The 21,411-nt window shown below is 45.0% G+C and overlaps 1 protein-coding gene across 1 annotated transcript in view; it reads left to right on the top strand.

The window, feature by feature from the left end:
• The window catches only part of LOC132385268 (uncharacterized), a 267,698-nt gene that overhangs the window by 144,637 nt on the left and 101,650 nt on the right, over nt 1-21,411 (top strand). The window contains exons 24-26 of the mRNA XM_059957293.1: nt 8,717-8,784; nt 13,349-13,437; nt 20,544-20,581. Coding sequence (XP_059813276.1) covers nt 8,717-8,784; nt 13,349-13,437; nt 20,544-20,581 — 195 coding nt within the window. The remainder of the gene's footprint in view (nt 1-8,716; nt 8,785-13,348; nt 13,438-20,543; nt 20,582-21,411) is intronic.

Here is a 21,411-nt window from a genome sequence, read left to right as displayed (position 1 = left end):
GAGGAAGGGCAGGATTGGATGATGCAGGTCCTGGGGTTCAGGTGTTTTAAAAGGAATAGGATGGGAGGTAGAAAATGGGGGGGAGTGGCATTGCTGGTCAGAGATATTATCACGGCTATAGAAAGGGAAGACGCTGCAGAAGGAGTGTCCACGGAGTCAGTCTGGGTGGAAGTCAGAAATAGGAAGGGATCAATCACTGTGCTGGGGGTAGTCTATAGGCCCCCAAATAGTCCTCGGGACTCGAGGAGCAGATAAGCAGACAGATTTTAGAATGGAGCAGGAAATACAGGGTTGTAGCGGTGTGCTACACGCAGCGCTAAAATTACGACACGGAGTCAGTAACTGCAGTCGAAAGAAAAAAACTTTATTCGAAAACTTCAGTCTCACTTTTAAGCCTCTGTCAACCGGCCCCCCATGGCGCAGAGGCTCCAAAGCTCTGTGCTCGCAAACCCCCCCGTAGGCTATCTAATTGTGAGTCAGTTCGGATGCGCCAGGAAATGGGTCGCCACATAACCCCCCCCCCCCCTCCCCCCAGAACCGGCGATACACCCCCCAATGTCCACAGTCTGGGCCAGAACCTGCTTGGGAGGTCGGCCTCTGCGCCGAGGCGCCGGAAACTCGGCCGGTTGCGCCAGGTCCACATGGGCCGGTTTGAGGCGGTCCACCGTGAAAACCTCCTCTTTCCCCCCAACGTCCAGCATGAACGTGGACCCGTTGTTCCGGAGCACCATAAACGGCCCCTCGTATGGCCGCTGCAGCGGCGGCCGATGCCCGCCCCTTCGTACAAACACAAACTTACAGTTCTGTAGGTCTTTGGGTACGCAGGTCAGGTGCCGCCCGTGCTTTGAAGTGGGTATGGGGGCCAGGTTGCCGAGCTTCTCGCGTAGTCTGCCCAGGACTGCTGCGGGTTCTTCCTCTTGCCCCCTTGGGGCTGGTAGGAACTCCCCGGGGACGACCAGGGGCGCGCCGTATACCAACTCGGCCGACGAGGCGTGCAGGTCGTCCTTGGGCGCTGTGCGGATGCCGAGTAGGACCCAGGGAAGCTCGTCCGCCCAGTTGGCTCCTCGCAGGCGGGCCATGAGGGCCGACTTCAGGTGACGGTGGAAACGCTCCACTAGCCCGTTCGACTGTGGGTGGTAGGCAGTTGTGTGGTGCAGCTGAGTCCCTAAAAGGCAGGCCATAGCTGACCACAGGCTGGAGGTGAACTGTAGCTGCACCTGACGGGTGCCATAGGTCCTTACTGTGCTGCCATTCACGGCCCTCAGGGGGGGACCCGGTGCCCTGCTGCGGGTGTCGCAACTCGTCGGAGGTAAAACGCTGATCTCAGCCCCAGTATCGACCAAAAACCGGCGTCCCGACCTTCTATCCCACACATACAGGAGGCTATCCCGATGGCCAGCCGCCGTAGCCATCAGCGGCGGCTGGCCCTGGCGTTTCCCGGGAACTTGCAGGGCGGGCGACAACGGTGGGCTTCTGCGCCCCACCGCTGGTGGTAGAAGCACCAGTGTTCATTGGGCCGGGGGTTGGCGGGCTCTGCGGCCGGGCCTGGACTGGTTTGCTGCCGGGAGCGTGGCTGGGAGATCTGTGCGATGGACGCCCCGCTCACCTTTTTGGCGTTCCACAGCAAGTCCGCCCGGGCTGCCACCTTCCGGGGGTCACTGAAATCCACGTCGGACAGCAGCAGGCGTATGTCCTCGGGCAGCTGCTCCAGGAATGCCTGCTCAAACATGAGGCAGGGTGTGTGTCTGTCGGCGAGAGACAACATCTCATTCATTAAAGCCGATGGAGGTCTGTCGCCCAAGCCATCCAGGTGCAGTAAACGGGCAGCTCGCTCGCGCCGTGAGAGTCCGAAAGTCCTGAGGATCAGGGCTTTGAATTCCGTGTACTTGCCATCTGCCGGGGACGACTGTACGAACTCCGCGACCTGGGCCGCTGTGTCCTGGTCGAGGGAGCTCACCACGTAGTAGTAGCGGGTGTCTTCTGAGGTGATCTGGCGAACGTGGAATTGGGCTTCGGCTTGCTGGAACCATAGGTTCGGTCGCTGTGTCCAGAAACCTGGCTGTTTCAACGAAACCGCATGAACAGAGGCGGCGTCGGTCATTTCTGGTCCAAAAATCGTTTGGACCGTCGGGGTCACCAATTGTAGCGGTGTGCTACACGCAGCGCTAAAATTACGACATGGAGTTGGTAACTGCAGTCGAAAGAAAAAAACTTTATTCAAAAACTTCAGCCTCACTTTTAAGCCTCTGTCAACCGGCCCCCCATGGCGCAGAGGCTCCAAAGCTCTGTGCTCGCAAACCCCCGTAGGCTATCTAATTGTGAGTCGGTTCGGATGCGCCAGGAAATGGGTCGCCACAGGGTAGTAGTTATGGGTGATTTCAACTTCCCTCATATTGATTGGCACCTCCTGAGTGCAAGGGGGATAGATAAGGCTGAATTTGTCAGGTGTGTTCAAGAAGGATTCCTGACAAAGTGTGTGGACCAGCTGACGAGAGGAGAGGCTATACTGGATCTAGTTCTGGGTAATGAACCTGGCCAGGTGACAGACCTCTTGGTGAGGGAGCATTTTGGTGAGAGTGACCACAACTCCCTTAGCTTCAGCATAGCTATGGAAAGGGATAAAATCAGGCGAAATGGTAAAGTGCTTAACTGGGGAAGGGCTAACTTTGAAGGGGTGAGGCAGGAACTAGCTAAATTTGGAAAATTGAGTAAATTGGGAAACAGATGTTCAAAGGGGAAAGCACAGAAGTAATGTGGGAGAAGTTTAGGGACCACTTGAGCTGGGTTTAGGATAGGTTTGTCCCACTGAGGCAAGGAAAAAATGGTAGGAAAGGGGAACCGTGGCTGACGAAACATGTGACGCAACTCGTCAAGAGGAAAAAGGAAGCATATGTTAGATATAAGAAGCAGGAAAATATATAGATATAAGGAAGAGGATGGCAGCAGTGATAGGGGACTCTATAGTTAGGGAGTCTGACAGGCGATTCTGTGGATGCAGGAAAGAAACACGGATGGTAATTTTGCTTCCCAGTTGCCAGGGTCTGGGATGTTTCTCATTGGGTCCACCTCTTTTCGGGCGGGTGTGACCTATACAAAAAGGACGGGTTGCACTTGAATCCTGGGGGACCAATATCCTGGCGGGCAGGTTTTATAGAGCTGTTGGGGAGGGTTTAAACTACTTTGGTAGGGGGGTGGGAATCAGAATGTGAGTGCAGGGATTAAGGTAGAAGGACAAGGGCATGATGCTAAGAGTTCGTGGTTGATGAGGAAGGACAGGCAGGGGACAGAACATAATTGTAGCCAGTTAAAGGGGTTGAAATGTGTCTATTTCAATGCTAGGAGTATTAGGAACAAGGCGGATGAACTTAGAGCATGGATTAGTACGTGGAACTATGATGTTGTGGCCGTTACTGAAACTTGGTTGGAGGGAGGGCAGGATTGGATGATGCAGGTCCCAGGGTTCAGGTGTTTTAAAAGGAATAAGATGGGAGGTAGTAAAGGGGGGAGGGAGTGGCATTGCTGGTCAGAGACATTATCACGGCTATAGAAAGCGAGGACGCTGCAGAAGGAGTGTCCACGGAGTCAGTCAGAGGGGCTTATGAGAAATATAGGGTAGCCAGGAAGGAGCTAAAGAAAGAACTTAGGAGAGCTCGAAGTGGGCATGAGAAGGTCTTGACATGTAGGATTAAGCAGAACCCCCAGGCGTTCTCTGCGTATGTGAAGAATAGGAGGATAACGAGAATGAAGGCTAAAGGATAAAGAGGGCAACATGTGCCTGGAGGCGGGGGAGGTTGGGGAGGTCCTAAATGAATAGTTTGCTTCAGTATTCACAAGTGAAAAGGATCTTGATCAGGATGAGGTTGAAGTAGAGCGGGCCTGTGTGCTGGACAATGTGGAGATTAGGGAAGAAGTAGTGCTGGATCTTCTTAAAACATTAAGATTGATAAATCCCCAGGGCTGGGTATGATACACCCCAGGTTGTTGTGGGAATTGAGAGAAGAGATCGCAGGAGCATTAACCATGATCTTTGAATCCTCTTGGCTGCAGGGGAAGTGCCGGAGGACTGGAGAATGGCAAATGTAGTTCCCTTGTTTAAAAAAGGTAATAGGGAGAAACCTGGGAACTATAGACTGGCGAGTCCTACGACAGTGGTATGCAAACTACTGGAAAGGATTCTTAAGGATAGGATCTATGAGCATTTGGAGAAGTACAGTCTATTCATGGATAGTCAACATAGCTTTGTCAACATAGTCAACATAGGGGTATCAATGGAGGTCTGTGAGTTGACCCCTGCCCCCCTTACCCCCATCCCTATTTATTATTTTAGTCTGGTTCTCTTTCTCTCTCTCTTTTTTCCCCCCCTCACTATAATCTCCCCTCAGCCCTACCTTCCTTTCTCTTTTATTTCCCATAATTCTCCACCTTCCCCCTAGCCCATTTCCCTCCAGCCTATCACTTCCCAGCTCTCTACTTTATCCCTCTCCCCACTTCTTATACCCCCTCGACCATCCCATGTTACCTCACTGCTGATGAAGGGTTTCGGCCCGAAACATCGTCACTACCTCCTCCAGATGCTGTCTGGCCTGCTGAGTTCTGCCAGCATTTTGTGTTTTTATAGGTCATGGTACAGATTGGTACCAACAACATAGGTAGGAAAAGGGAGGAGATCCTGAAAACAGACTACAGGGAGTTCGGAAGATTGTTGAGAAGCAGGACAGTAAAGGTAGTAATCTTGGGATTACTGCCTGTGCCTCGCGACAGTGAGAGTAGGAATAGAATGAGGTGGAGGATAAATGCGTGGCTGAGGGATTGGAGCAGGGGGCAGGGATTCAGATTTCTGGATCACTGGGACCTCTTTTGGGGCAGGCCTGACCTGTACAAAAAGGACGGGTTGCACTTGAATCCTAGGGGTACCAATATCCTGGCAGGGAGGTTTGCTAAGGCTACTGGGATGAGTTTAAACTAGAATTTCTGGTAGCTGGGAACCAAACTGAAGAGACGGAGAAAGGGGCGGTTGGCTCACAAATAGAGAAAGCTTGTAGAGTGTGCGAGAGGGAAGACAACGTAGGTGATCGAGAAGGGATGCGCTCAGACCAATGGTTTGAGATGTGTCTATTTTAATGCAAGGAGTATTATGAACAAAGCGGATGAACTTAGAGAGTGGATCAGTACTTGAAGCTGTGATGTTGTAGTCTTTCCAGAGACTTGCATGGTTCAGGGGCAGGAATGGTTACTTTGAGTACCAGGCTATAGATGTTTCAGAAAGTTACAGAGAGGGAGGAAAAGAGGTGTGGGCGTGGCACTGCTGGTCAGTGATGGTGTCACGGCTGCAGAAAAGGAGGAAGAAATGGAGGAATTGTCTACTGAGTCTCTGTGGGTGGAAGAACAGGAAGAGGTTAACTCTACCCCACTGGGTGCTTTTTATAGACCACCCAATAGTAACAGGGACTTCGAGGAGCAGATTGGGAGACAGATCTGGAAATGTGTAATAATAGCATGGTTGTCGTGATGGGAGATTTTAATTTTAATTTCCCAAATATTGATTGGCATCTCCCTGGAGCAAGAGATTTAGATGGGGTGGAGTTTGTTAGGTGTGTTCAGGAAAGTTTCTTGATGCAATTTGTACATAAGCGTACAAGAGGAGAGGGTGTATTTGATTTGGTATTGGGAAATGAACCTGGTCAAGTGTCAGATCTCAGTGGGAGAGCAGTTTAGAGATCGTGATCATAATTCTGTCTCCTTTACCATTGCATTGGAGAGGGATAGGAACAGACAAGTTAGGAAAGTGTTTAATTGGAGTAAGGGGAGATATGAGGCTATCATGTAGGAAGTTGGAAGCATAAATTTGGAACAGATGTTCTCGGAAATATACGGCAGAAATGAGGCGAATGTTCAGGGGATATTTGCGTGGAGTTCTGTATAGGTTTGTTCCAGTGAGATAAGGAAACGATGGTAGGGTGTACAAAGACTGTTGTAAATCTGTTGAGCCTTACTTCTAATTATTACCCATTACCCGATGCAAGAACACACAGTATTACGGAGGATAAAGCAACAGCTTTTTATTAGTAGCTCGCTACTACAGAGAGCCCTCGTTAGGCACACACAGGGTTCTCTCTCCCAAAGCACATAGACATACAGAGTTTTTATACTATTTTTGTCAAGTATGTAGGAAACAATTTTTTAGCTACCCTCAGAGTCACATGCCCAGCAACAGTGGTATTTCGAGACAAAAGACCACTTAATCACCTTAAAAAGCAGCCAAGTTCAGACAACAGGGACAATGTGCGCAATGACATAATTTCTAATTTTTCAACCATCGTTCCACATATTTGGAGGCAAAGTATAATTAGATTACCATATCCTGCAGGTGCAAAAAGCCAATGACGTGTATGTAGCTTGACACCTAATTTTTACATGTCAGCAGCACAAAAGAAAAGCTTATGGAAGTTTCAAAAAGCTAGAAGATTATAAGGCTAACAGGAAGGAGCTTAAGAAGGGAAATAGGAGAGCTAGAAGGGGACATGAGAAGGCCTTAGCGAGCAGGATTAAGGAAAGACCCCAAGGCATTTACAAGTATGTGAAGAGCAAGAGGATAAGATGTGAGAGAATAGGACCAATCAAGTGTGACAGTGGAAAAATGTGTATGGAACTGGAGGAGAGAGCAGAGGTACATAATGAGTACTTCAGTATTCTCTACGGAAAAGGATCTTGGTGATTGTAGGGATGACTTACAGCGGACTGAAAAGCTTGAGCATATAACTATTAATAAAGAGGGTGTGCAGGAGCTTTTGGAAAGCATGAAGTTAAATAAGTCACCAGGACCGGACGAGATGTACTCCAGGTTATTGTGGGAGTTCAGTGAGGAGATTGCTGAGCCTCTGGCGATGATCTTTTCTCTGTTTCTATGTTAGCTTATTAGCACTAAGTTATTGCAAGCTTATGAGCACTAAATTAGAAACACAGAAAACCTACAGCACAATGCAGGCCATTTGGCCCACAATGCCATGCCGAACGTGTCCTAACCATAGAAGTTATCTCGGGTTATCCAAAACCCTCTATTTTTCTAAGCTCGATTTACCTATGCAAGAGTCTCTTAAAAGACCCTATCTTATCCGCCTCCACCACTGTTGCCGGCAGCCCATTCCACGCACTTAACACTCTCTGCGTTTTCAAAAAAAAACAACTTACCCCTGTTATCTCGTCTGTATCTACTTCCAAGCACCTCAGAACTGTCCCCTCTCCTGTTAGCCATTTCAGCCCTGTGAAAAAGCTTCTGACTATCCACACGATCAATGCCTCTCATCGTCTTGTGCACCTCTATCAGGTCACCTCTCAGCCTCCGGTGCTCCAAAGGCCGAGTTCACTCAACCTGTTCTCATAAGACATGCTCCCCAATCCAGGGAACATCCTTGTAAATCTCCTCTGCACTCTTTCTATGGTTTCCACATTCTTCCTATAGTGAGGCAATCTGACCTGAGCACAGGACTCCAAGTGGGGTCTGACCAGGGTCCTATATAGCTGCAACATTACCTTTCGGCTCCTAAATTCAATCCCACGGTTGAAGAAGGCCAATACACCGTATGCCTTCTTAACAACAGAGTCAACCTGCACAGCAGCTTTGAGTGTTCTATGGACTCTGACCCCAAGATCCCTCTGATCCTCTGCACTGCCAAGAGTCTTTCTATTAATGCTATATTCCGCCATCATATTTGACATACCAAAATGAACCACCTCACACTTAACTGGGTTGAACTCCATTTGCTACTTCTCAGCCCAGTTTTGCATCCTATCAATGTCCCACTGTAACCTCTGACAGCCCTCCACACTATCCACAACACCTCCAACCTTTGTGTCATCAACAAACTTACTAACCCATCCCTCCACTTCTTCATCCAGGTCATTTATAAAAATCACAAAGAGTAGGGGACCCAGAACAGATCCCTGAGGCACTCCACTGGTCACCAGCCTCCATGCAGAATATGACGGGTTGTAGACCCGTCTACAACCACTCTTTGCCTTCTGTGGGCAAGCCAATTCTGGATCCACAAAGCAATGTCCCCTTGGATCCCATGCCTCCTTACTTTCGCAATAAGCCTTGCATGGTGTACCTCATCAAATGCCGAGCTAAAATCCAGATATACTGCTTACATGAGAAGCATCTACTGCTCTTGCTTCATCAAAGTGTTTAGTCACATCCTCAAAAAATTCAATCAGGCTCGTAAGGCACGACCTGCCCTTGACAAAGCCATGCTGACTATCCTTAATCATATTATACCTCTCCAAATGTTCATAAATCCTGCCTCTCAGGATCTTCTCCGTCAACTACCAACCACTGAAGTAAGACTCACTAGTCTATAATTTCCTGGGCTATCTCTACTCCCTTTCTTGAATAAAGGAACAACATCCACAACCCTCCAATCCTCCGGAACCTCTCCTGTCCCCATTGATATTGCAAAGGTAACAAAAACTTAGTGCTGATGTGTTAGCAAGAACTTAGTAATAAAAAGTTTGTAATAACTTATTGCTAATAAGCTCACAATAATATACTGTTAATAAGCTAGCAATAACTTAGCGCTAATAAGTTAACAATAACTTAGTGCTGGTATGTAAGCAATAACTTGGTGCGATTATGTTAGAAATAACTTTGTGCCATTAACTCCCAATAACTTTGTGCTAATAAGTTGGTGGTGTTTTCACACTCTGATTACTGTTGCAGATTGAAAGCTCCAAGTCAAAAGAACATAAAAGTGGCAGAAATACAGCAACCAAGCAGTGTAGTAGCACGTAAGTATGCGCATTATCTTGTTCTTCATTGAATGTAGAAGTTAGAATGCAACATTAAGTTGGAAACTGAAGAAATGTATAAAGAAACAAAGGATCAGGTGCTGCTGCTGCAGACCTGATGTTTGCAGAGTAACCAGAGAACATTACAGCACAGAAACAGGCCTTTTGGCCCTTCTTGGCTGTGCCGAACCATTTTTCCACCTAGTCCCACTGAACTGCACCTGTCCCATATCCCTTCATACACCTCTCATCCACGTACCTGTCCAAGTTTTTCTTAAATGTTAAAAGTGAGCCAGCATTTACAACTTCATCTGATAGCTCATTCCAAACTCCCACCACTCTCTGTGTGAAGAAGCCCCCCCCCCCAATGTTCCTTTTAAACTTTTTCCCCTTCACCCTTAACCCATGACCTCTGGTTTTTTTCTCCCCTGTCCTTAGTGGAAAAAGCTTGCTTGCATTCACTCTATCTATACCCATCATAATTTTATACACCTCTATCAAATCACCCCTCATTCTTCTACGTTCCAGGGAATAAAGTCCCAACCTATTCAACCTTTCTCGGTAACTGTTTCTCAAGTCCCGGCAACATCCTTGTAAACCTTCTCTGCACTCTCTCAACCTTACTAATATCCTTCCTGTAATTTGGTGACCAAAACTGCACACAATACTCCAAATTCAGCCTCACCAATGTCTCACCATAACATTCCAACTCTTATACTCAATACTTTGATTGATAAAGGCCAATGTACCAAAAGCTCTCTTTACGACCCTATCTACCTGTGACGCCACTTTTAGGGAATTTTGTATCTGTACTCCCAGATCCCTTTGCTCTACTTCACTCCTCAGTGCCCTAACATTTACCTTGAATGTTCTACCTTGGTTTGTCTATCACTCGGTTTCACTATTGCTTTTAGTATGGTCCCTAATGGTGGGCCGATTCAGAAGATTAAGGTATGTGGAATCCTTGGAGGAGACGTGGATAGGATTGAAAATTGACTTGAGGATATCTGAGCGAGGTCAGTGGCAGGTGGATGTTGTTCTGATTGGAGATCTAGGACCGATGGTGTTGCACAGGTGCCCGTGCTGGATTCCTGTTAGTGACACATGTAAATGATTTGTTTGAAGATGTAGATGGGATGATTAGTAAGTTTACAGACAAGACAAAAGTTGGTGGAGTTGTGGATATTGAGGAAGGCTGTCCAAGATACAGGAGGATAATGATAAGTCTAAAATATGGGCAGAGAAATATGTAAGGTGTTTCACTTTGCGGGTCAAATACCGTTAATAGCAGAGAGATCTTGGGGCACTAGTCCGGGGTAGCAGAAGTCAAGATGATGTTTAGCCTGGTTTAGGCCAAATATTTAGATTAAATGTTGGTGGTGCTGTTTATTGTTGAACCATACACTTTCCAACATTGTATTTCATTTGCCACTTCTTTGTCCTTTCCCCTCAACTATCTAAGTCTCTCTACAGGCTTTCTGTTTCCTCAACACTCTCCGCTCCTGTTCTTTGTATCATCGGCAAATTTAGTCACAAATCTATTAATCCCATAGTCCAGATCATTGACATACATCATAAAAAGCAGCAGTCCCAAGCTGACCCCTGTGGAACTCCACTAGTAACCGGCAGCCAGCCAGAATAAGATCCATTTATTCCCACTCTCTGTTTCCTGCTGATCAGCCAATGCTCCACCCACGCTAGTAACTTCTTTGCAATTCCATGGGCTCTTACCTTGCTAAGCAGCCTCATGTGTGGCACCTTGTCAAAGGCCTTCTGAAAATCTAAGTACACCACATCTACTGCATCTCCTTTGTCTACCCTGTTTGTAATTTCCTCAAAAAATTGCAGTAGGTTAGTCAGGCGGGACTTTCCTTTCAGGAAACCACACTATCTTGTCATGTGCCTCCAGGTACTCGATAATCTTATCCCTAACAACCAATCCAACAACTTCCCAACTGCTGATGTCAGGCTAACAGGTCTATAGTTTCCTTTCTGCTGCCTCCCGTCCTTAAATAGCGGAGTAATATTTGCAATGGCAGAATCTGTCGATTTGTGAAAGATTATCGTTAATGCCTCTGGACTCTCTCCAGCTACTTCGTTCAGAACCCGAGGGTGCATTCCATCAGGTACAGGAGATTTATCCACCCTCGGAGCATTAAGCATCTCATAATTTTCACTGCACATACTTTACTTCCCTGACACTCTGGAATATTTGTCTGGATATTGCCTGTGAGGAGAAGTTGGATTTGGTCATTACATTACATGGAGATTTTGGAGAGGGTACAGATGAGGTTTACCAGGATCTTGCCTGTGTGGAGAAGTTGGATGAACTGGGATTGTTTTCCCAGGAGCATTTGTGGCTAAGGGGCAACTTGATCAAAGTTTATCAAATCATGAGTGTCATAGAACACTATGGCTCATAAACCTGCTCTTGAGCCAAACTAGTCTATGCCAAACTATTAACCTCTTTCCATTGACCTGCCTCCAGACCTTAGCCCTCCATACCCTTCCTATCCAAATTTTTCTTTAATGTTGAAACAACACCACTTCCACTGGCATTTTGTTCCACACCCTCACCACCTGGAGTGTGGAAACAGGTTCACCACTTTGGTGAGTGAGGCAATGATTATGAATAAACATAATGATTATTTATTTACAAACAGTATAACATTCACCAAACATCTAAACCCCCCCCCCCCAGGTTACACAAACAACAGAACAAAATGTTCAACAAACAGATACTTAGCTAAGAGTAGGCACAGGCCTTCTGGAACATACTTTCCCGATTGTTCTTCAGCACTCATATGTCCTCAGTGGCCCCTGGAGACATAAAAGAAAGAGACCGAGCCTCCTGCATGTGAGGTGTCTGAAACCAGGCACTGGCAACCAATGAGAAAAAGCTGCTGCATCCTTCAAATAGGCAAGTTGATGGAAGCAGCTTTCGACTGGTGCAGTAACACACAAGGCAACCAATGGGAAAAAGCTGCTGCATCCTTCAAATGGGCCAATCAGTGGAAGTGGCTTTTGACTGGTGCAGTAACACACAAGGCAACCAATGGGAAAAAGCTGCTGCATCCTTCAAATGGGCCAATCAATGGAAGCGTCTTTCGACTGACACATAAACTGAACCCCCTCATAACACCATATTCCATTTAAACATTTCACCTTTTGCCCTTAACCCATGACTTCTAGTTCTTATCTCTTTCCTGGTGTGGAAGTGTTAAGTACTGGAGGCATAGCTTTCAGATAAGACAGAGATTTACAAGGCAAGTTTTTTATTCAGTAAGTGGTTGGTGCTGCCAGGGGAGGATAACGAGGCACTTATACATGGATATGAATGGTCAGGGATTTGAGGAAAATGAGTTTCTGCAGAAATAATGAAAATCAACAGACGCTTCATCCAGCATCTTGTGGAGGGATTTAGATCATGGGGTTAATTTAATGTGGCATAATGGTCATTACAGACATAACTGAAGGCCTGTTCCTGTGCTGTGTGTTCTACATCATTAACATTGATAAATATTCATAATGATTTGTTTCCTGGCCAAAGCACAGGCTTGAATTGCCTTCCATGGTATTCATTATTTGTGGCTGGTCTTGTTTGGCTTCGCCCATCTTGCTGATACGCATTGAAAACTGGTGCAGTTGACACAGTCTGAGAACTGTGCCTGCTGAGTCGATACTTCCTGTGGAGGAATGGGATGATTCTGCGGGTGGAACAACTGCTGCTCTGACTCACTCTTCCTATGGGACCAAAGCTTTTTGTAGGCAGGGCCATAGAGGGAATTTTGATGGCTGGTTCTGAACAATTCCTTGTGTTAAGTTCTCTGGAATGAGAAAGCACAACATTGACTAAACTAACATTAGCCCACTATATCTGCTGCATTTATCTGAAGGAGAGAAATTATATTCTTTAATAAAATAATAATTTTAACAGTACCTAAAATCAATTGATGCATTCTCAATTCCTCTGCCAAAGACCAATAATACATTGGAGTTGCCCCTTGCTTATCATGTTTCGTACAGAGACAATATGCATTTCTGGTCTCAACATCTCATTATGAATTGAAATTGCTGGTGTGCAGTATTTAATTTGATTAAGATCATAAGAGATAGCAGAATTAGGCCTGTGGCTCATTGGGTCTGCACCGTTATTCCATCATGGCTGATTTATTAACCCTCTCAGCCTAGTTCTCCTGCTGTTTCCCTGTAACCTTTGACTCCTTTACTAGTGAAGAATCTATCAACCTCTGCTTTGGATACACCCAATGACTTGGCTGCCACAGCCGACTTGGGCAAGGAATTCCACAGATTTCCACCCTTTGGTTAAAGAAGTTCCTCCTCATTTCTGTTCTAAATGGACATCCCTCTATTCTGAGGCTATATTCCAATGTCACATTTTGTCTTTGGGGAAGCTCGTTTTTGAACGTGACCTTGAATTTTATGTGCTGGCAGTCTACCCACAGATAGGGAACTGTCGTGTGCCAATAGAGGATCCTTTTTATTTTGAAATATTTTACAAAGTTTGACTGCATTGTTATGGCTTGTTTTTTTCTTCTATTAGTTTTAACTTGAAGAAGATTGCCAGGAAAAAAGAAAGGAAGCAGCAAAACCCAGTAAAACATTCGTCAAGTATCTACCAGGACCAAATTGGTGAGCAGGTTACTGTTGGTTATGTACATAAGCAAACCTTTGAAAGGAAAAAAACATGCCATTTTAGAAGTTTATTCTCCCAGAACAGTTATTCTGATCAACCATTCCAGTTAGCTCCCCCTACCCACTATTCTATTACCTTAGTTCTATCTATTCTATATCTGTTCTATTACCTCAGTCATGTGCTGTGAACACTTTTTATAATGCTATTTACAGTGTAAGTACATGCTATTTCTGCATTTATGCACATTTTATTCAATATCGGCACTTGTAACACTATTTTTAAGTAATTTAAGCTGTACAGATGTTGAATGTTTTTTGCTGCATGACATGCCCTGATGAACCACCAGAGCAAATTACTTATACCTCTAGGTGTATGTAGTGAATAAAGTTAGTCCTTGAATGTTCTTATTGACTGACATTAATTGGAGAGCTTATTTAATCATAAGGATTCTGGGCTTTACAGCAAGCTCACATGAGTGAAAAAGCCTTGTCTGTTAAAAACAACTGAAAACATACAGTTCCTATAAAAAGTATTCACCCTCCTTGTAAATTTTCATGTTTTATAACATTGAATCGCAGTGTATTTAATTTGGCTTTTTGACACTGCTCAACAGAAAAAAAGACTCAAAGTGAACAAAAAATCTATAAATTGGTCTAAATTTACTACAGTGAATAAATCCAAAATAATTGATTGCATAATTACTCACCCTCTTCAAGTCAGTATTTAGTAGATGCACCTTTGACAGCAATTATAGCCTTGAGTCTGTAGATGGGTCTCTGTCAGCTTTGCACATCTGGACACTGCAAGATTTCCCTATTCTTCTTACAAAATTGCCTAAGCTCCATCAGATTGCATGAGGATCGTGAGTGAACACCCCTTTTCAAGTCCAGCCACAAATTTTCAATTGGATTGAGGTCTGGACTCTGACATGGCCAGTCCAGGACATTAACTTCATTGTTTTTAAGCCATTTCTGTGTATCTGGCTTTATGTTTAGGATCATTGGCTTTCTGGAAAATGAATCTTCTCCCAAGTCGCAGTTTTCTTGCAAACTGCATCAAGTTTTCCTCCGGGATTTCTCTGTGTTTTGCTGCATTAATTTTACCCTCTACCTTCACAAGCCTTCCAGGGCCTGCTGGAGTGAAGCATCCCCACAGCCTGATGCAGCCGCCACCATGCTTCACAGGCAACAGCTGTCAGATGCGCAGTCTCTCCCATCTCAACCACTGAAGCTTTTAACCCTCCATAGTTGTCATAACAACACACACAAAATGCTGGTGGAACACAGCAGGCCAGGCAGCATCTATAGGGAAAAGCACTGTCGACGTTTCAGGCCGAGACCCTTCATCAGGACTGGCGTCTCGGCCTGAAACGTCGACAGCGCTTCTCCCTATAGGTGCTGCCTGGCCTGCTGTGCTCCACCAGCATTTTGTGTGTGTTGATTGAATTTCCAGCATCTGCAGATTTCCTCGAGAGTTGTCATAAGTCTCCTAGTAGCCCCCCGCACTCGTGCCCTTCTTGCATGGTCATTCAGTTTTTGAGGATGGCCTGCTCTAGGCAGATTTTTGGCTGTGCCACATTCTTTCCCCAGCTGCACTCCGAGGGATATTCTGTGACTTGGAAATTATCTTGTATCCATCCCGTGACTGGTGTTTTTCAATAACCTTATTGCGGAGTTGAGTGGAGTGCTTCTTTCTTTGTCTTCATGGTGTAGTGTAGTGGTCACTGACCAGTCACAATCGACTGGTCGATCTTTGAGACTTTCCCAGCAGATCCTGAAAAAAAAAGCGCACCAGGTAGAAAAGACAGGAAGCAAAACCCCACAACTCGGAAACAACCTCTCTTTACAAACAGCTCTCCGCAGCGGGAGCACCGCTACATCAATATCCTCATCGGCAACTACCTATCTTTATAATGCTCAAGTTACAACACTTCTCCCCTTTTAAATTCCAACATTCCCCACATGTGAATGAAATGGGAAACAAAAAACAGTGGTGTCATTAGCTTGTGTACCTCTGAAACTTGTACTAGTGTCTTAATAACAGTTTACCAATACAAAACACCTGAAAAACCTGGCAAGTTCAACATTCAGTCTAACAAAGGAAACTGTCCATTCAAACATTCAGTCTGTCAGGAGGTTTACGAGGGCGCTGTGCTGCAACAGATGAAAATTATTAAACTTAAATCCAGGAGCTGTCTTACTGACAGACACCTGACAGACCATCTCAGACTGGCTGTCTGTAGTTTTCAGCCAAATTTCAGGGAACTAGCAGAAAAGTATTCAGCCCCAGTCATCACACTGAGTTCAACAGTCAATTTTTATTTATTTATTTTTCATGTTGAAATAAAATTAAATAATGAAACATAGAATTAAAGGTGTTGTAATGTGAACATTATAAAAATAAGTAATACCAATTAAAATAATGGTAACATAGCAACATTCCCACTATGGAAAGCCGCCTGCAAAGAGATACTGTTTTCAGGGCTGCGAGCCTCCACTTCTAGTCCCTTCGGCCCTGTGCGCATGCGTGTCTAAACGATTTAGTAGGTTGATCTTGCCCTTCACTAAGCTGAGGTAGCGGATCTTGGGCTTAAAAACGTTGGCGACCACTAGTGTAGTGTTTGCCAGGATACTGACTCACCAGCAGTTGGAGCTTCCAGATACAGGTGTAGTTTTACTACAATTAAAACTCCTTGACTCCACTCAGGTCTTCAAAAACAGATCTCCATTTAACTAAATATGTGAATTGCACCAGTGATGATTTGATATGTCATATTAAAGGGGGTGAATACTTAAGCAATCAATTATTCTGTGTGCTGTATTTACAATTAACTTTGTAAAGATCTGTTTTCAGTTTGATACGAGAGTCTTTTTCTGTGGATCAGTGTCAAAAAAGCCAAATTAAATACACAGTGATTCATTGTTGTAACACAATACAACATGAAAAATTCCGGGGGGGGGGGGGGGGTTGTGGGTTGAATACTTCTTTACAGACACTGTAAAAGCCAAAGAGAGGGAATTATTAGAGCAAAGATGAGTGAGAAGTTAGCGAATTTGGGAAACTTTTAAAAAACCAACTAAAAAAGTCCAAGAAGGTAAAGGTGAAATACAAAATAAGCTAACCAAGAATATTAAAGAGGAGATGAAAACTTCCTTCAAATACATAAAAAGTCAAGTCAAGTCACTTTTATTGTCATTTCAACCATAACTGCTGATACAGTACATAGTAAAAATGAGACAACGTTTTTCAGGACCATGGTGTTACATGACACAGTACAAAAACTAGACTGAACTACATAAAAAAAACAACACAGAGAAAGCTAACACGAGGAAATCTGCAGATGCTGGAAATTCAAACAGCACACACAAAATGCTCGTGGAACACAGCAGGCCAGGCAGCATCTAAAGGGAGAAGTACTGTAGAAGTACTATAGGGAGAAATCTACACTAGTCTACAGACCTACACAGGACTGCGTAAAGTGCACAAAAACAGTGCAGGCATTGCAATAAATAATAAATAGGGCAATAGGGCAGTAAGGTGTCAGTCCAGGCTCTGGGTATTGAGGAGTCTGATAGTTTGGGGGAAGAAATTGTTACATAGTCCGGTTGTGAGAGCCTGAATGTTTCAGAGCCTTTTCCCAGACGGCAGGAGGGAGAAGAGATTGTATGAGGGGTGTATGGGGTCCTTCATAATGCTGTTTCCTTTGCAGATGCAGCATGTAGTGTAGATGTCCATGACGGCAGGAAGAGAGACCCCGATGATCTTCTCAGCTGACCTCACTATCCGCTGTAGGGTCTTGCGATCCGAGCTGGTGCAAATTTCTGAACCAGGCAGTGATGCAGCTGCTCAGGATGCTCTCAATACAACCCCTGTAGAGTGTGATGAGGATGGGGGGTGGGAGGGAGATGGACTTTCCTCAGACTTCACAGAAAGTATAAAAGAGCAGTGAGAGTGAATATTAGACCACTGGAAAACGATGTTGGAGAGGAAAAAAATGGATGTCAATGAAATAGCGTCTGAATTGAATAAGTGTTTTGTTTCAGTCTTCACAGTGGAAGATACTGGTGGTATGGTAACAGTTCCAGCTGTGAAGGCATGAAGTGTGTGAAGGTTCTTGGGAAACTGAAAGGTGTGACGATACACAAGTCACTTGGTGTACACTCCAAAGTTCTGAAAGAGGTGGCTGAAGAGATTGTGCAGGTTGCCTCCAGTGTCCTGATGTTGGGTTGGATGTTAACATAAACAATGCATTTCAGTGTGTGTTTCAGTGTACCTGTGAGAAATAAATGAATCTGAATCTGAACTAAAACTATTGTTTGAAATGTTGGAGGAAAAGGTAGAAGTCCTGCTGTGTAGACTCTGATTATCTGGGACTTGAACAGTGCGTGTCTTCAAGAGTGATCAGTGTTTGCCTGATGTCTGACCTTAAATTGGGAGAAGCAGCATACCATTGTAGAAATGTTTAAAATTGTGAGAGGATGTCTTTTGGACTTGAAACCCCAGGGTAGAGGAATCCAAAAATGGGAGTGGGGATGAGAGCGGAAAGATTTAAAAGGGACTCGCACAGACGGTGGTGATTATATGGAATGAGCTGTTAGAGGTACAATAGCATCATGTAAGAGGCACTTGGAGGAATGGTGTTTGGAGGACCATAGGCCAGACTCAGGAAATTGGAACTGAATGGGTGAGCACTGTGGTCAGAGAGTCTGTTGGGCAAAAGGTCAGAATCTGTACTCTATTAATCCAGGAATCCATTAGATTGCTGTTACTGTCATCGAGGTCTTAGATATCAGATATTCACCATAAGGCAGCCTAAAATAATAAGGGCCATTCTTTGAATTCTGCTGAATTTTGGCATGCTGTAACCACCAATAAACAGTGAGCAAAGGTCAGCTTGATATCACGCTGAATGTGAATGAACCTAGTGTTGGCTGACACCTAGTGAGGAGAACAGGAGAATTACAACGTGGAAAAGGGAGCTTTGATGGACCAGCAGCAAGCCAGAGGTTTTCTCGTGGGGTGTAAGTGGAGCACTGTAAGCTGTCTTTGAGAATAAAAATTAAACCCTTGCTTGCCTGATTCATGAATCTTTCAGTAGTTCCATTAAGACACAGGTGAAACAACTGAAACATCTGGTAGTACTAGGCATAATTGCACTGAGATTCCATTTCTTGATTTATCAACTTGTGATTCTAGCAATATAAGAAGCTGTTCAGAGGGGTGGCGAGGAAGTCCACCCCTCCTGCGAATGACCAGGTGCTGTGTCTCTCCATGGCCGACTTGAGAAGAACCCTGTGCAGGGTCAACCCACAGAAGGATGCTGGACCAGACAACATCCCTGGTAGAGTGCTCAGAGGATGTGCAGACCAGCTAGCAGATGTTCTCACTGACGTCTTCAACATCTCCCTGAGCAGCGCCACCATTCCAATGTGCTTCAAGGCTGCCACCATCGTCCCCGTGCTGATAAAGTCTTCAGTTTCCTGCTTAAACGACTACCGTCCCGTTGCACTTACATCCATCATCATGAAGTGTTTTGAGAGGCTCGTCATGAGGCATATCAAGACCCTGCTGCCCCCCTCACTGGACCCCCTGCAGTTTACTTACCGTCCCAACCGCTCAACAGATGACAACATTGCCACCACCCTCTACCTGACCCTAACCCACCTGGACAAAAAAGACACATATGTTCGAATGCTGTTCATAGACTTTAGTTCAGCATTCAGCACATTCATCCCTCAGAAACTGATTGGAAAGCTGAGCCTACTGGGCCTGAACACCTCCCTCTGCAACTGGATCCTAGACTTCCTGACTGGGAGATCTCAGTCAGTCCGGATTGGGAGCAGCACCTCCAACACCATCACACTGAGCACGGGGGCTCCCCAGGGCTGCGTGCTCAGTCCACAGTTGTTCACTCTGCTGACCCACGACTGTGCTGCAACACACAGCTCGAACCATATCATCAAGTTCGCCAATGACACGACCGTGGTGGGTCTCATCAGCAAGAACGACGAGTCAGCTTACAGAGAGGAGGTGCAGCAGCTAATGGACTGGTGCAGAGCTGACAACCCGTCTCTGAATGTGAACAAGACAAATGAGATGGTTGTTGACTTCAGGAGGGCACGGAGCGACCATTCCCCGCTGAACATCGACGGCTCCTCGGTAGAGATCGTAAAGAGCACCAAATTTCTTGGTGTTCACCTGACGGAGAATCTCACCTGGTCCCTCAACACCAGCTCCATAGCAAAGAAAGCCCAGCAGCGTCTCTACTTTCTGCAAAGGCTGAGGAAAGTCTATCTCCCCCCCCCCCCCCCCCCCATCCTCATCACATTCTACAGGGGTTGTATTGAGAGCATCCTGAGCAGCTGCATCACTGCCTGGTTCGGAAATTGCACCATCTCGGATCGCAAGACCTTGCAGCGGATAGTGAGGTCAGCTGAGGAGATCATCAGGGTCTCTCTTCCCGCCATCACGGACATTTACACTACACGCTGCATCCGCAAAGGAAACAACATTATGAAGGACCCCATGCACCCCTCATACAATCTCTTCTCCCTCCTGCCGTCTGGGAAAAGGCTCCGAAGCATTTGGGCTCTTACGACCAGACTATATAACAGTTTCTTCCCCCAAGCTATCAGACTCCTCAATACCCGAAGCCTGGATAGACACCTTGCCCTACTGTCCTGTTTATTATTTATTGTAATGCCGGTACTGTTTTTGTGCACTTTATGCAGTCCAGTGTTGGTCTGTAGTCTAGTGTAGCTTTCTCTGTGTTTTTTTTTATTACGTAGTTCAGTCTAGTTTTTGTACTGTGTCATGTAAACCATGGTCCTGAAAAACGCTGTCTCATTTTCACTATGCACTGTAACAGCAGTTATGGTTGAAATGACAGTAAAAGTTGACTTAAATCAGAACTACTTCAGTGAGCAGTTTGGTTTAAGTTTCAATCTTGTGTCATACAAATTATAAAACTTTCCATAATTTCAGAACAAAGTTTCAGCAAGCTTAAAGTGAAGCCTGACCAAAGGAAAAGTAATCTTAGACTTAGAGAACAAGAAAGGACAATCTTCATCATGTAATTTTTGAAAGTTTTTTTTTAATGCAGATACACCAAACAAAAAGCCTGATCAGACTGAACTGAAGGTAAAGTGAACATCTTGTTTTATTTTCATTATAAGAACATGGAATTAAAGGTCTATTTTTCTCTCCTTTTCCTTTGCCTACTTCAGAGTGAACATTTAAACAGCTTGGTGTTTGGGTCCAACATCCTGTATAAAATTTTTTGTAAGCACAAAGCTTAAATTGACTCATTGAATGTTCACTCCTTTCCATCTTCCTCACTAACAGCACTGTGGTTTACTGCCAGATAGTCTTTTTTATTTATGGATGGGAAAAATATCAATGGTTTAAAATTCATAGAGTTGGGATGTAATCAGTATTATCACTGACGTTTGTCATGAAGTTTGTTGCTTTCTGCAGCAGTACAATGTAATACATAAAGAATTCCTAGAAGTGACAGTAATGACTAAAGATAGAGGAGCAGAATATGGCCATTTGGTCCATCAAGTCTCTTCTGCCATTTCATCATGGCTGATCCATTTACCCTCTCAGCTCCAATCTCCTGCCTTCTCCCTGTATCGCTTCATGCCCCGGCCAGTCAATAATATATCATAAATATACAATGACTTGACCTCACAGCTACCTGAAGTAAAGAATTCCACAGATTCACCACTATCTGTCTAAAAAAAATTCCATCTCACCTGCATTCTAGAAGGATGTTCTGAGGCTATATACTCTGGTTGTAGACTTTCCCACTACAGGAAACATCTTCTCCACATCCACTCCATCAAATCTGTACACCATTCAACAGATGTCAATGAGCTCACCCCGGATTTTTCTGAACTCCAATGAATACAGGCCCAGAGCCTGTACATTACAATAAGAAATCAATGTCTTACAATCAGAAAGGTATA

This window comes from Hypanus sabinus, chromosome X2, assembly GCF_030144855.1.
Source record: "Hypanus sabinus isolate sHypSab1 chromosome X2, sHypSab1.hap1, whole genome shotgun sequence".
Classification (NCBI taxonomy): Eukaryota; Metazoa; Chordata; class Chondrichthyes; order Myliobatiformes; family Dasyatidae; genus Hypanus; species Hypanus sabinus.
This window is presented reverse-complemented; position numbering and strand designations above follow the sequence as displayed.